Consider the following 14366-nt stretch of genomic DNA (forward strand, 5'->3'; position numbering starts at 1 on the left):
TTTCTTTCTTCTAACTCCCTCCATTTTGAGGTCCTAAGGGACAGTGAAATGCGCAGAATGGAGGAGGAAGTAAAGAATGTCATGTGAATACTAAAGAGAATTCGTGATCAGCATCTGAATAACACTTAGTTGGCCATATTTTTGAAACATAAAACCAAGAATTATTTCCTATCTGAATGAAGCCTAAATTCTGAAACTGCCCTTAGAGACAGCTGACTTGTATGTTAACTCTCTAAACTGACAATGACACTCAGATGTTTTTTTTGTTTTTTCACAAGGGCCCCTAAAAATTCTGTCTCCAACTACAGGACAAAGAACAGCTGAGCTAGACATTTCTGAGTAGATACAGAAGATGGAAAGAAATCTGAAGAAGGCTTCTTTCAATTACCCTTAAATTCAAAGTGAACACATTATGAGCTCATCAAACACTTGAGTATTACTGAACAGAATTCAGGAAAATTCAATGCGTACTTACTTTAAAAATACATGCTACTTTCATTGTAAGAAAACCCAATACACCAAAATAATTTTAGAAAGCCTGAATTAGGAATAATATCAATAGATTATGCCCTTCATAAAGTGACTGGACACAGGTTCCTTTAAACACCGAGGAGCCCTCATGTTTATAATATATAATTTGATATAGAAATATCAGTATTTACATAAGCCTTTTCACAAACATTTCTAATGTAAGAAACAAGCTTCACCTGGATTTAAAAGAGGATGGCTGAAAGGACTAGTATTTACAAGCTGAGTTTACTTTTGATTTCATACTTTGTAAAACTTGAAATAGAAAGTTTCCTTCCTACAAAATTCCTCCTTTCACCATTTGGCAAACACTGACCCTCCCTCAATGTTTCCAATGAAGCTGAACTAACATGGCTTTTGAATTCTCACTTCCTTGTGTGTACATCAGGACGTCAGCAGAGTCCTGGGAACAGGACAGCATGGGACAGTTCACGGCTGCTGCTGAGCCCCAGGGGCAAGCTCTGGATATTTTCCCACAATGGAGCCTTACCCCCCAAAAAGTGGTTTTTGCTGGTTTGCAACTTGACCCTTGTTTACTGCACACGATGCTTGTTTGGGCACTTGAGGTCACAGCAGCTCCCTCAACACATCATAAAACAGTTGCAGAACAAATTAGGTCTGGTGGCCTTGATACTCAACACTTTTAAACCTGTGAAACCAAAGGGGACGCAAGGTGGTCCTATTTTTTCACTGCTTGCAGTTTAAGCTCCTTTCCGATGAAGCAGCTGTCATTACTCACATTCTTCCCCCCTCCCGGGGGCGTCCCACCAGACTGGCTCCACCTCCCTGCCCAGTCCCCACTGACTGCAGCTGGCTCTACCTTAGAAATGTGACTGGAATCGCCAATCTAAAAATTCGGACTCTTACCCTACCATGATCTAAATGACAAACTTTTCCAATTTGGGTTTAGGAAGTTCCATTCAACAGACAAAATTAGCTTCTTCTAAAATTATGACCAATTGTGGTCTAAAGATTTAAAATGAGCTACAGAGCTGACGTCACCTCCACAACCAAACGTAATGAGACCCCTCAATAAAAGTTACCTATATTAAGTTAAGCAAAACTTATGCCTGGGGAAGTGGACTGCCCACAGTACCTAGGGTGAACTTCATAAGAGCTTGTTTTGGATCCAAGATATAGTGAGACTCTTCTTTCACATCAACAATTGCAGCAAATTCTTTTACCCGAGTGGAGCTTGGAGCACCCAGTCTCTCTGCATATAACCAAAATAAATTTGAATCCAAAAGGTAGATGTTCAGGGTCTTGTTGGTTCTGCAGCTCAGGCCTGTGAAGTTTGTGCTCGTCATGTCCACTTCAGGAAAGAGATACCTGTTCTCCTCAATGTGAGGAACGGTGCTTGGAGCATCAACCTCACATTTCTTCTCCAGGGAAGAAAATGCAATGGTCGGGGCTTCAAAGACATCTTGTTCAGAATCAATGAAGCCTGCCACACCCCTGTTTATGGTCCTGCAACATGCAGTGTAGTAGCTGAAAGGGCTGTAGGAAGTTAAAAAATTGCTGCATTCTATGCTGTCTGATGCCCCATGATAAAAGGTCTGCTCCTTGAGGTAGAAAGAATCCAGAGCTGCTGCCATCTCAAAAAAGCTGCACTGTGGCATGCTGACCGAGCTCGGCTTTATGCCCCCCGCGGTCTGGTTGACACACAGTTCACAGACATTGTGGGTCCTGGAGAAGGAGTGCCACTGGGGCAGCACTACGGTGTTGCAGCAGGGGGAAGCTGTGATCAGCGGTGGGTCTGGCAGCTGTGCCGGCGGTTCGGGTGCCAGGGACTCCAGCGCTGGAGCGTCCACGCGCCGCAGGTGCTGAAGGAGGCGCTCCACCACCTGGTCCCCATGACAGTTGTTGTACTCCAAGGCCACTTCGGTGATCTGAAATACGGAGCAGAGTTGGTGAGGGCGTTGGAGAACATCCTAGTCTAAGTCCCTGGCAGGAGGCTGGGCCAGGACTGCCTCAAAGAGGATGTGGTCACACCAAACCTATCAATAAAGAGGCCTGGATTATTTTTCAGAATGTGTCATTATTAACAAGCAATGAATTTTTCCAGAGATGGAAGGGGTCTCAGAGATGTCTTAGCCCACAACAGCAGAAGATGAAGCCTGGAAAGGTGAAGTGATCACCCCAGGACAGATGTCCAGGATGTCAAAGAACCAGGAACAGCATTTCTCTGAACTTTCAGTTGAGTGCATTTTCCTTTATACCTTTATGTTCCTCCATAATGTCTATTTTCTACCTCTTAACTGATAAGCTTAAAAACTTCCCCAACATCTAATGAGTGGATCAAAATATTTTACAGCACGTATGTTTCCAAATAAATTCACACCTCACGGAAGGCTACCAATTCAACCTGTTCCAAACCAAACCCCCCCCTCACCTTCCACCTCTACTTCGTCCTCTTCCTGTACCACCCTCTCTGGGAAAATGGCAGCGTCAAGCTAGAAACTCGGTCGACCCTCACCTTCTCTGTGTCACCACACACCTCAGATCCCACCAGCTCCGACTCCAGCGTGGCTCAGGAGACGCTCCTTTCCATCCCCACAGCCACGGCCTCCATTCAGGTCCTCAACTGCCATAGACCTGCACCACTTTCTCTTCCACCTCCATGGAGCCTCCGTACTGCCACCTCTTACAGCAGTCCCCCCTGACCCGAGGTTTCGCTTTCTGCAGGTTCAGTTATCTATGGTCAATTGCAGTTCAAAAATACTATTAAATGGAAAATTTCAGAAATAAACAATCCATAAGTTTTAAATCGCACACCGTTCTAAAGTATCATGATGAAATCTCTCGATACCCTGCCCAGGACATGAATCCCTCTGTCTGAGGATTCATGTGGCAAATAACTTTAAATGTTTGTCCCTGAGATGTTTCCTTCCATTTTCTTTAATCAGAGAAATTTGTAAGTCCGAACACGATAACCATGCTTTCGCTTACCAAATTCACACTCTGTGAACACCTCAAAGAAATGTTTTTAAATTGGAAAACAAGTCACAAAGAAAGACTCTTTGCTGGCTGAGGTAAGCACTTCCTCTGATTAACAAGTTGTGTAATATACATTGCGATGTCTTATAACCTCTCTAGAACTTTCTAGAGACACCAGGGTGTCAGTGGCCTGACACTAGTGTCAGGGTCTGTTCTTTTCTGCGTGTGGGTGTGTATGTGCAGGTCTGTGTGGGCCTACGTGCAGGTGTGCGTGTGTGTGAGAACAGCTGCCCATTCTGGGCTTGGTGCAGCCATGATACAGTCACTTCTGACCGACACTCTACACGTGCCCCACTACAACTGTCCTGAACAGCCTGGCGTGCCCCCCAACTCTAATGCTCACCCTAAGATGACCTCTCTCTTCTCAACAACATAAGCTTCCTCAACTTTCCGCCCCAAATTAGGCCTAAGGTTACTTAATGGATAAATAAAGCTGCCTTAAACTCTTTCATGGTCAACGAGCTAAGGAGTTTACGGTTCACCCTGTGTGAGTGTGACGCTCATCCCTCCCGCTGGCCCGAGCGCCCAATGGCTGCTGCATCTCTGGTTACTGTGCCACCACTTCTTCCCCGACCGCAGACCCTACTATGCATCCCCACACCACCACCCAGGTGTAGCTCTCCCTCTTTCTCACTTCTCAGGAACCCTGCTACCAGGAAAACTTTCATAATGCCAACACTCATCTCTGATCCCATCTCTTCGTTGACAACGAGACTTTGATGACCATGATTAACCCTGAAACCCTCAGAGAAGCATCCAAGTCCCTCCCCTCTGAAGGTTTTTTCAGCCTCTTCTCTAATCTGCCCTTCCTGTGGGCCACAAAACCCACACTCTTTCCTAATACCTCCCTGCCGCAACTCTCCCTTCCCTTGCACCTTTGCTCGGGCCGTTCCTTCCCTTAAGTTCCTCTCAACCCATCAAGACCCTGGCTGCCCCTGAAAGTCCATCTCAAACACTTTTCCCTCTCAAAGCCTCTCCTAACCCCTCCCCTGCCCAGCGCCCAGCACCCAGCATTGTGGGTGGCACCCAGCCTCCTCCAGTTGCTCCTGACTCTGACCCTGGGCCTGATCTTCCCCAACCTTGAATTAGAAGCAGGCTCCCTTTTGCCTACTGGACAAGTAGGCATGAGCCCATGGGACCAAGACTGTGTTGTCCGCGTCCTTTCTCCCCTGCACTGGAGATCCCGTGGCACTGTGCTCAACAAACACTTGCCTGACTGGCCTGAAACAAAGAGGGAAATGTGCCGGACACTTTGCTTGCCTAAGTAATTCACAATACTGCAAGATCCCCTCTGGTTTTCAGCCATCTCAACCACACGCTGAGGTTAAGGGAAAACACTCATCTCTCAAAGACACTGGGAGCCCCAGGAAAAGAGCTGCAGGCAAAACCATGATAAACAAGGGCCTGGGTCTAGCCAGCACAGCAGCACACGCCTATAGTCCCCGCTACGGGAGGCTGAGGTGGAAGGATCGGTTGAGCCCAGGAGTTCCAGGCTAGCCTAGGCAATGCAGCAAGACTGCTCTGTCTCAAAAAAAAAAAGGACAGAAGACCTGCCAATAGGTGGAAGAGACACTCGTCCAGGAACAATGGGCTAGAAAGAAAGTGTCCTCCTACCAGGTGTCTAAATCCGACCATGACCCTCTGGACTGAGAATGTGGGCTCCTGCCACAAAATACCATTCCACCCAGGACTCTGATGTGCCCAAACCAGACAAAAGAGAACTCTCTAGAAAGAAAGTTTAAAAGTTAATGTAAAAAGCCACAACCATAGCCACCACTTTGGCTGGAAAACCCTCCCTTTCCTACAAACAGCTTTAAGGCTCTTAATAGTAGATATGGTAAAGGCCTAGTCATTTGAAGTAATAGCTCAGTTCATAAAATGTCCACACAGTGAAAATTTTCTAAAGAAATGAACGTTTCATTACTTCGAGTCCTTCCTGATCATAGGAGGATATGATGATTCTTTATTCCTCCAAGCCAGGACAGCAGAGCTCATTGAGAATGCTCCCCAGCAGCAGTAATAACTTTAACAAGAAGACTCCAGAGTGGCCAAGTGAAGGGTCTGGCTGGGTGAGAAGTCCTGCCTCCCAGTCCCTCCAGGCAGATGACCAGGCTGGCGCTGAGGAGCTCTGGGACCAGGCACTGTCTGCTGAGCCTGGCCAGTGGTACACTGGCTGTCTAAAATTGGTTTTGGCCAATTAAAGGATCCTTGAGGGAGAGAAAAAAATAAAAGGCTCAGTAAATGCAATTGAGCAGTCCCACTCGCTCTTGCTTATCATTATCGCTCTTGCTAAGTGCCGCCAAGTGAGCCATGTATGAAATGAGCCCACAACCAGAGAGGGAGTGCGGCAGAGGAAGAAGAGGCAGGAGAGAGGGGCAGGTTGCTGACGGTGTTGTCTCTAAAAACCACTCTGGCTTCTGCGTGACAGGAAAGGTTTAGAAAAACAAAGTGTCCCAACATCGCCGCTGCTGCCCCTCTTTCCTCTGTCCCAAGGGTGGCCAGGGCCAGCAGTCTGGCCAAACCCCCCGAGACAGTGGCATCTCCTAGGCCACACTAACCTGCCTGTGTTCCCGCCCACTCCCTGGTCTCACTTCCAAAATAGAAAGCTCAACACCAGTCACCTCAGAAAGAGGGATACGGGGTACTTCTCTGGAGAGGCAAGGTTTGGCTTCCCTGTCTCCTGCTCAGCTCAGACATGAGCAGCTGTCAATCCATGTGGCCAGAGAGGCTGCGGCATTCCCTGTCCTTGGCGTGGGCTCTCTCTCCTGCCCATTTAGAGAGGGCGATGCCACAGAACCCCAGCTGCCACTCCTGGCAGCCACTCAGCTGCTGGAGCAGATGAGCATGACTGTGGGGGAAGAGAGGTCCAGGCTAAGGAGGCGTTCCCACTCCTTATGCAGCACGTTCAACATTACAGCTCTTACCTCATCTATTAAAGGATGACTTTCGGCTAACGGATTAAAAGGTATGAACAAAAAAAGTGCCGGTCCTTTCTTCAGTTCGTTATTCATCAGGAGACTCTTGCCTCCATGTGGCCGCAGCCATCGCAGGAGCATCTCCCGGTTTTCTAAGGCCCACTTATAGATATTCTCAGCCGTGTAGTTCATGATCTCCCTGGGAAAGACCTGTGAAGCACAAATGCATAGAGGGTAAAGGAAGCTGAGGGAGGCAGGGAAGGATCAAGGCGCATCAGCACGGTCAGCTCCACCCCTGCACAGGGGAGGACAATGGGGCTGAAAGCCGGACCTGCCCCAGCTGCACAGCTACCACCTGGGCCCCCACGTCTCCAGACAGAGCATTTCCTCACAAGTGGCTGAAGAACCAAGAGCGGTTGCAGGAGATGACTTTCACACCATGTGATTCATCTTTTTGCCTTTAGACAGACTCACCTATCAACAGATAATTCTCCCTGCCTGCTGGTGGCAAGGACCACCTCTATCACCCTGTCCGAGGAGAGCTAGTAAACCTTATTGGGTATTTAAGAAACGACCAAGGCATGTCTAAGGGAACACAAATGGAGTCAAGGATCATTTAGATTTCTACCTTGGTCCCTTGAACACTGCTGCACCAGGGCGGGAACGGAGCCTCCGTGAGGCAATGTCTGCTCTGTCCACTACGTCCCCAGTGACGGGATGAACACCTGGCACAGCAGGGATTCAACACATATTTGAATGAATCAACAAAGGACCTAAACTTGTCCAAAGCCACAGATCACACTTTACGTACATGGATGAAGGAAAGATTTTTTTGCTTTGTTTTTCTATAACAACTAATGTATATAAACATAAAATTGTTTTTGAAATTCCAATGACATAAATCACTGGTTTCAAACAGAACTTCCAAAAAGGTGCTTCAGAGGGTTTCACAAAATGAGATGTTTTACATCCTCCAAAATGGACTTAAATTGCCTCATAATGAAGATGTCCACTGCTTGTATTTTTTCAGATATCGGTAACCAAATAATATCTGATTTGATAAAAGGAATTCTGCTAAACCAACCAACCAACCTTAAAAACTATCAAATCCAAGTAGTAAATCTGATATATTTTTCAGTGTCATCTCACAGTCCTACCTATTTTTTCTCCATCTAATTTTAATTTCTTCCTCAGTACCCTTTACTATAAATAAATATGATATATATGTAGGCTGTATAACATGCTAAAAATGGATGTAGGAAAACGACAGATAGCAGATGATGTCAAAAGCAGCTGAGAGGCACAAGGAGCATGGGTGGGCAGCGGAGAAGCAATCGCAGTGGTGATTCTCAAAGTGGGACGACGGGAGTTTGAAAAACACACTCAAACATCATAATAAACATTTCTATTTGGAAAACACAGAAATACATTTGACCTTTGGAATGTAAGTAGCAAGAAGTAAAGCACAACATCTGGGCTACCGGAGATATGCAGAAGCCAGGGTGACTGGCAAGGGAGGGGGCAGCCCTGGAGTGGGCCTGACGGCACCTCTGAGGGCACAGAACTTATACCTAGTACCCAGGGGAGCACAGGTTTAAAATGCTGGGTACACTGGGTACAGGGAAACTGATATGCATATGACCTGTAAGTCACTGACACTGTCGATGATGTTGGAGAGACAGAGAATACTTTAGAAAAATAAACTCTCGGTGATGTGACTGAAGAATAGCAACGAATAGAGCAGAAGCACAGGACTGCACAGGACACAAGTCAAAGCTCAGAAATAGCTGAGTTGAGGTTATTCCACCAAAAAGCAAATGAAATCAGGAAACAAAAGTGACAATGGAAAACTGTGGTTCTCTGGGTTGAGAAGCCATCAACTTCTCACTGTGACTTGACAAGAACTTCAAAAATCCCATTACATCAGCTAAGGAGAAAAGCATGTCACATTATTATTCTTCCTAAAAGGAACAAATGAACAGAGAACATGGCCCAATGGAAGCTTAACCTCTGAGAACATGGCCCCAGAGGAACAATTCCCTAACAGAGTAACTCTGCAATTTCACCCAAGAAGGAAAACTAACAAGGCTGTACCAAAACCTAAGAATATAAACAAAGAATTTCTAGACGTTAAACTCTAGAGCCCTTTAATGCATGGGTTCGTAACTGGGGACACAGGCTCTAGAATGGGGTTGTAGGAACTCTCAATTCGCATATAAAATCAAGTGCACTGTCCTAAAGAGGGTGTCTACAGATTTTATCCAATTCTCAAAGGAGACTGTGACCTAAACAAGGTTAAGAACCACTGCACTAATATAAACGTGATTTCAAAATACTTACAAGTGATGTGTTGAAATGTCTATGTAAATACACACTTCCAGAGTGTACTAAGGATACCAGTTTCGCAAGATGTTTATTTGTGATAACCCCAAATCGTACTGTTCCTAGGTAATCTGAAACAGAAAATTTTCCTTAATTAAAGAAAAGGCCTATGCCTTAACACAACCACAAAATCCAATGATTGAGTCTTGATGCACAAATCCCCTGGAGCAAAGCCCCCGTTGGTGACCTAGGATAGCTGGGGAAGGAAGAGGAGCTGAAGAAACCCTCCTCCTGAAACAGACCTCAGCCTTCCAAATCCAAGTCTACTCCCACGAGTAACACCTCTGAGTAACGTCTCCAATGATCACTTGCTCTGAGGAGTGCACTGTGTCTCTCTGTGATGATCTGACCTGTCCCCCTCTTGCTCATTGCTCACAGCTCACAGGCTCACCTCAAAACCAAGCCACATGCTGTCCTCCCTGTCTGGACACATCCCACGCCTGGCTCCTTCTCATATTTCATCTCAGCTCCCACCTTCTCTGAGAACCTTCCCTGACCACCCACCTAACAGCAAATACACAGGGGACAGAGTCTACAAGGGGAAGCTGGGGCTCCCTCCCCACTCAGGTACTCTCTCCACTGTTACCCTATGTTCAATAACACTTATTAACATCTACATAATCTTATTCATTTATTTAGATTTTCTTTGGTCCAAGTTCCTCTCCAGAATGTAATTTATGTGGTATTAGAGGCCTTGTTTATTGCTGGCACCCCAGCACCTACAGCAGTGCCTGGGGTGTATAGTAAGAGATCAATAAATATTTGTTAAATGAACAAATCTAGCACATACAAAGAACTCATACAAATAAACAAGAAAAAAAAGGTTAAAAATGGGCAAACCACAGAAAAGGAAATATACATACCTAATATTCACAAGGAAATACACTCAACCTCACTCTTTCAGAGGAAAGCAAATTAAAACAAAATACCACTTTTGACCTTCAAATTGCTTATAATTTAAGACACAGGAAATGTCGAGTATTGATGACCAACAGAGAAATGAGTACTCCGGTACAATGCTGGGAGAAGGGGTAACATGGCAAGCTACGTGGAGAGCAGTGTGTTGTGCTGATTGCAATGAAGAACGGACACAGCAATTGCACTTCTGAGGTTCCACATACATGCACTAGAGTCACATGCAAGGCAATTCACCAAGAAACACTCTGCAGATGTTAAAAACAGTGAGGCAGGGCTATCTATACAGCATGAACAGAAGCTGAAGAAGATAAAGTACATCTTTTATGTTAATAAAAAAAAGAACTCCTACCAATTATTTTTTCTATAAGTTTTTTCTAATATGTTTAGAAATATATAAAGCATCTTAAAGGATAGTAAAAGTAGTTTGGTGTTGAGGGACAGAGATCAAAGGTGACTTTATCCTTATGTGTGAAGCTTTCATTTTTTTCATGAAGTATCTGATACTGTAATATTTCTGTGATTATAAAGTATTTAGTATTAAAGGAGGGTAGATACGATAGTGTAGGAAAAAGCACATTCTTTCCTATCCCCTTTCTGCTTTATTAGCAGACACTAAATAAAATATCAGTTAAACTTTAACTGTTACCAAGTTATATACCACATGGTCAACAATCTTTCCTACAAACCTGATGAGTTTAAAAAGACACAAAACAAACAAAAAATACAGGGTGAATAAGAGAGAAATTAAAGAGATTGGTTACCTAACAGGGTAGGTGGGAAGGGGAGAAGGGGAGCAGGAGAGCAGGCAAAGGAGGCCGGGCACTCTCTGATTAGACTTGTTTGTATCTCTTACAGCCATAGTAATGTCGCACACACCCTTCACATACTCCAAAACTAAACAAATAACTATAATAGAACCAACCAAGACATGGGGAACCCATTGTGGAATACAAACACTAACAAATAAACCTTGTCTGGATGTGGTGGCTCACACCTATAATCCCAGCACTTTGGGAGGCCAAGGTGGGAGGATCCCTTGAGACTGTGCATTCAAGACCATTCTGGGCAACACAGCAAGACCCTGTCTCCACCACACACACACAAAAAAAGTGGTGGTGTGCACCTGTATAGTCCCAGCTACTCGGGAGGCTAAGGTGGAAGTCTGAGCTTGCAGTGAGCTATGATGATGCCACTGCACCCCAGCCTGGGTGACAGAGCAAGATCCTGTCTCAAAAAAACCCCCTAACTACTATAAATGAATAACACTATAGTGAAAGGAGTGGGAAGAAAGAACTAACCTACGTAACCAAAAAATAGTATCTTGCCTGGATGCTGTAAAACTAAAGGCAAAAAGAATTGCATATAAATGCTGTACATCTAGTGGGTATGTGCTCCTCAAAGAGGTATAAGGTGGCCATCCTGAAACTACTAATATGAGCCAGGATTCTCACTGTTGGAGTAAGAAGTTATATATTAAGAAGGGAAGGCTAAAATAATCCCTGTGGTGTGGATTGGAATCAGAGAGAATTAGGACAAACTTAGGGCTTTTAATATACACACACAAACACACATACAAATGATACAGAAATAACAGATGTATGCACATGCTTGGGTATAAGTGCATTTGCTAGTTTTATCTGCTGGAAAGACCTAGTGGTAATGAGACCCTGATACCAAAGGGCATACTCAGCACCCAGATCTTGGTTTCTAAATGCCATTCTCCAGTAAAAGAAACCAGGGCTCTCAGAGAAAAGGGTGAATCCAGACATGGGGAAAGGAAAGTACAAGATAGGCCTGAAATACCTGGGTGCGTCAGAAGTAACGAAGTGCTCATAAAAGGATGAGAGCTCGTCCAAAGGACATAGGAGCCAACCCAAGGTGCTCCTAATAGTCAAACAGACAAACTTATCTCTATCCAGAGCATTCTCTGTTAAGCAGGGCTCCAAGGGCTTTCTACAATGAGTCTTTGTCATTTATAAAACAAATTATTTTACCCTAAAAGTAATGAAGTTTCAATATTTTAATTAAGAACTTTAAATCTGAACAATTTGAGCAACAAAATGATGATAGTACATAGAATAAATACCCATGACTCCACAGTGATATTAATAAGTGAGAACAGTCAGCTCTTTCTTAGAGGAGAATTCCACTAATAATGAAGAAAGAATGAGGGAAATAGAAAACAACTAATATTTGAACACCACAGTAATTGTTGCAGCCAAGATCCACTGATGGTTGCTAAAATTAGTGGGCAAAAGTTTAGAGAAATATTTGCATAGTCTCAAAGTATCTTCCCCCAAGGTATTTATTAATTACAGCGGAAAAGATCATAACTTCTCAGCGGACAGACCCAGTAAACACTAACTGTAATCAAGTGATCAAGGTTAACATCACTAATAGGACACAGTGACATCATATGAACCCCTTGATAAGAAACACTGAGAATGTATTTCTGTGGTATTCTTGCCAGAAATGCATAACCTCATTCCAATCACAAGAAAACAAACTGGCTGGGAATGGTGGCTCATGCCTTTAATCCTAACACTTTGGACAGCAGAGGTAGGAGGATCACTTGAGGCCAGGAGTTTGAGACCAGCCTTAGCAACATAGCCAGACTACAAAAATTTTTAAAAATTAAAAATTAGCCGTGCATGGTGGCACACCTGTACTCCCAGCTACTAGGGAGGGTGAGGTGGGAGGATCACCTGGGCCAAGAGTTCGAGGCTGCAGCAAGCTATGACTGTGCCACTGCCCTCCAGCCTATGTGACTAAGTGAAACCCCGTCTCTAAAAAAAGAAAAGGGGGGAAAAAGAAACAGACAAACTAAAACTGAGGGACTTTCTACAAAATACCTGAGCAGTATTCTTCAAAGTGTCATGGTCATTAAGGACAAAGAAAGAGGAACTGTTACAGGCTGGAGGAGACAAAGGAGAAAAAACTAACTAAATGAGACGTGGGATCTGAGATTGGATCCTGGAACAGACACAGACACTAGTGGGAACACTGGAACAATTCCAGTAAAGTCTGCAGTTTAGTTAATAGGACTGCACCAACGTTAATTTCTTAGTTTTGACAAAACCACCACAACAAATGGTTATGTAAGATGTTAACAATGGAGGAAGCTGGGGGAAGGCAGGTAAATTAGGGAACTTTCTGTTCTATTTTTACAACTTTTCTATAAGAATAAAATTAGTTCACGATTTTTAAAATTTTGTTTAAATGGCATAACATGTAAGTTCAGATCCCAAAGCTGTCAGAAGAAAATGCATGACTTAAGAGAGGATATGAACTTGTAGGACCTAAACACCACTGTCCAGAAGGAGACACTGAATCTTGGTGGACAGCCACAGAGAAACAGTGACTAAGAGAAGGAAAAGCAGCCGGTAAGGAAATTCATTTGATAGTCTGCCAAAGCCTCCATCATGATTTACTTGAGCAGAGGAATAAGAAGTGACAGCCTGACCCAAAAGTTAAAAGAGGCCACTCAAAAACCTATTTAACTACATTAATAAGAATGGACAGTCTGCCTGCACACAACAGATTCTAACATCAAAACCACATTTTTCACACATAGAGAAATTTATAAAAATAATACTTCTATTTAAAGTTCCAGCATATGGTGGAATCTTGCTGGAGGAAGCAGCTTAAATCTGCAATCTCATGTGAACAAAGTATACTTGGATTAGCAGAGGAAGTTTATAGTGTAAAGATGACACAAGAAAACAGCACTTCTCATCTTCCCCATCCAGGGCATTCTCTGTTAAGCAAGGCTCCAGGGCTTTCTACAATAAAAGTCTTTGTCATTTATAAAATGAATTCTTTACCCTAAAAGTAATGAAGTTTCAATATTTTAATTAAGAACTTTGAATCTGAACAATTAAAAATAAACTGAGATTCATATTCTCCTTTCCCCCACCTAAAAAGGTATAATAGCAGGATCTCATTCAATTAATTAAAAAAAAATTATCAATATACTCCATTAGCCTGGTAATTGGCCAGTTTAAGTCTCTATTAACCATATAGTGACAATTCATGTCAAAGATCACTGCACGATGTAACAAGACCTTGAGGGAACACCTGGGTAAAAGAATTAGTTACTAAGCACTTTCTGCAGCTGCTCATGCAGGTGGCTAAGCAGATCAAGGCCACCACAGCATGACTCCTGTGGCCACTCACTCCTCAGGGAAGGAGCCTGCTTGTTTGCTGTTTGCTACAAAAGGTGCTGAACTTGGCAGTGTGTCCTTCAGCTACAAGGCTGTGCACAGAGCCACCACCCAGGCCCATGAGGCACATCCCCTGTGGACACAGGGCCAGGGGAACCAGCACTACCATGCTGACACTCCTGCTGCCTGCTGTGCTTTCAGTAAGAAATGGTCTTGCTTTGATCCATTCAATCTCATCTATTTTCAGCACTTAGGCAGGTTTACTCCTGGCCATATCTTATGAAGTTGGGGTTCTTCTTTACCCCTAACAGAATGCTCCACCCCTACTTCCACACTCCCCTGGGTATAGTTTCAGTTGTCTGCTAGTGCCTTCTACACACCACTGTCACCATTTACCTCGGGGCAATCACCAAAGGAGCATCAAGAGTGGAAGGAACTGAAATTCCATCTGGTTTCCATTCGC

At 44.1% G+C, this 14366-nt stretch overlaps 1 protein-coding gene across 5 annotated transcripts in view; it reads right to left on the reverse strand.

Moving 5' to 3' along the window:
* Positions 1-14366, reverse strand: part of TXNDC11 (thioredoxin domain containing 11) — a 59987-nt gene that overhangs the window by 9378 nt on the left and 36243 nt on the right. For 4 of the 5 annotated variants that reach the window (XM_045542606.1, XM_045542608.1, XM_045542609.1 and 1 more), the window contains 3 exons: positions 8781-8893; positions 6450-6650; positions 1625-2417 (listed from right to left, as the gene is read on the reverse strand). In XM_045542606.1, the coding sequence (XP_045398562.1) occupies positions 1625-2417; positions 6450-6650; positions 8781-8893 (1107 nt within the window). The remainder of the gene's footprint in view (positions 1-1624; positions 2418-6449; positions 6651-8780; positions 8894-14366) is intronic. The other variant, XM_045542610.1, reaches the window with a different exon arrangement.

The sequence above is a fragment of the Lemur catta genome, chromosome 2 (assembly GCF_020740605.2).
Source record: "Lemur catta isolate mLemCat1 chromosome 2, mLemCat1.pri, whole genome shotgun sequence".
NCBI lineage: Eukaryota > Metazoa > Chordata > Mammalia > Primates > Lemuridae > Lemur > Lemur catta.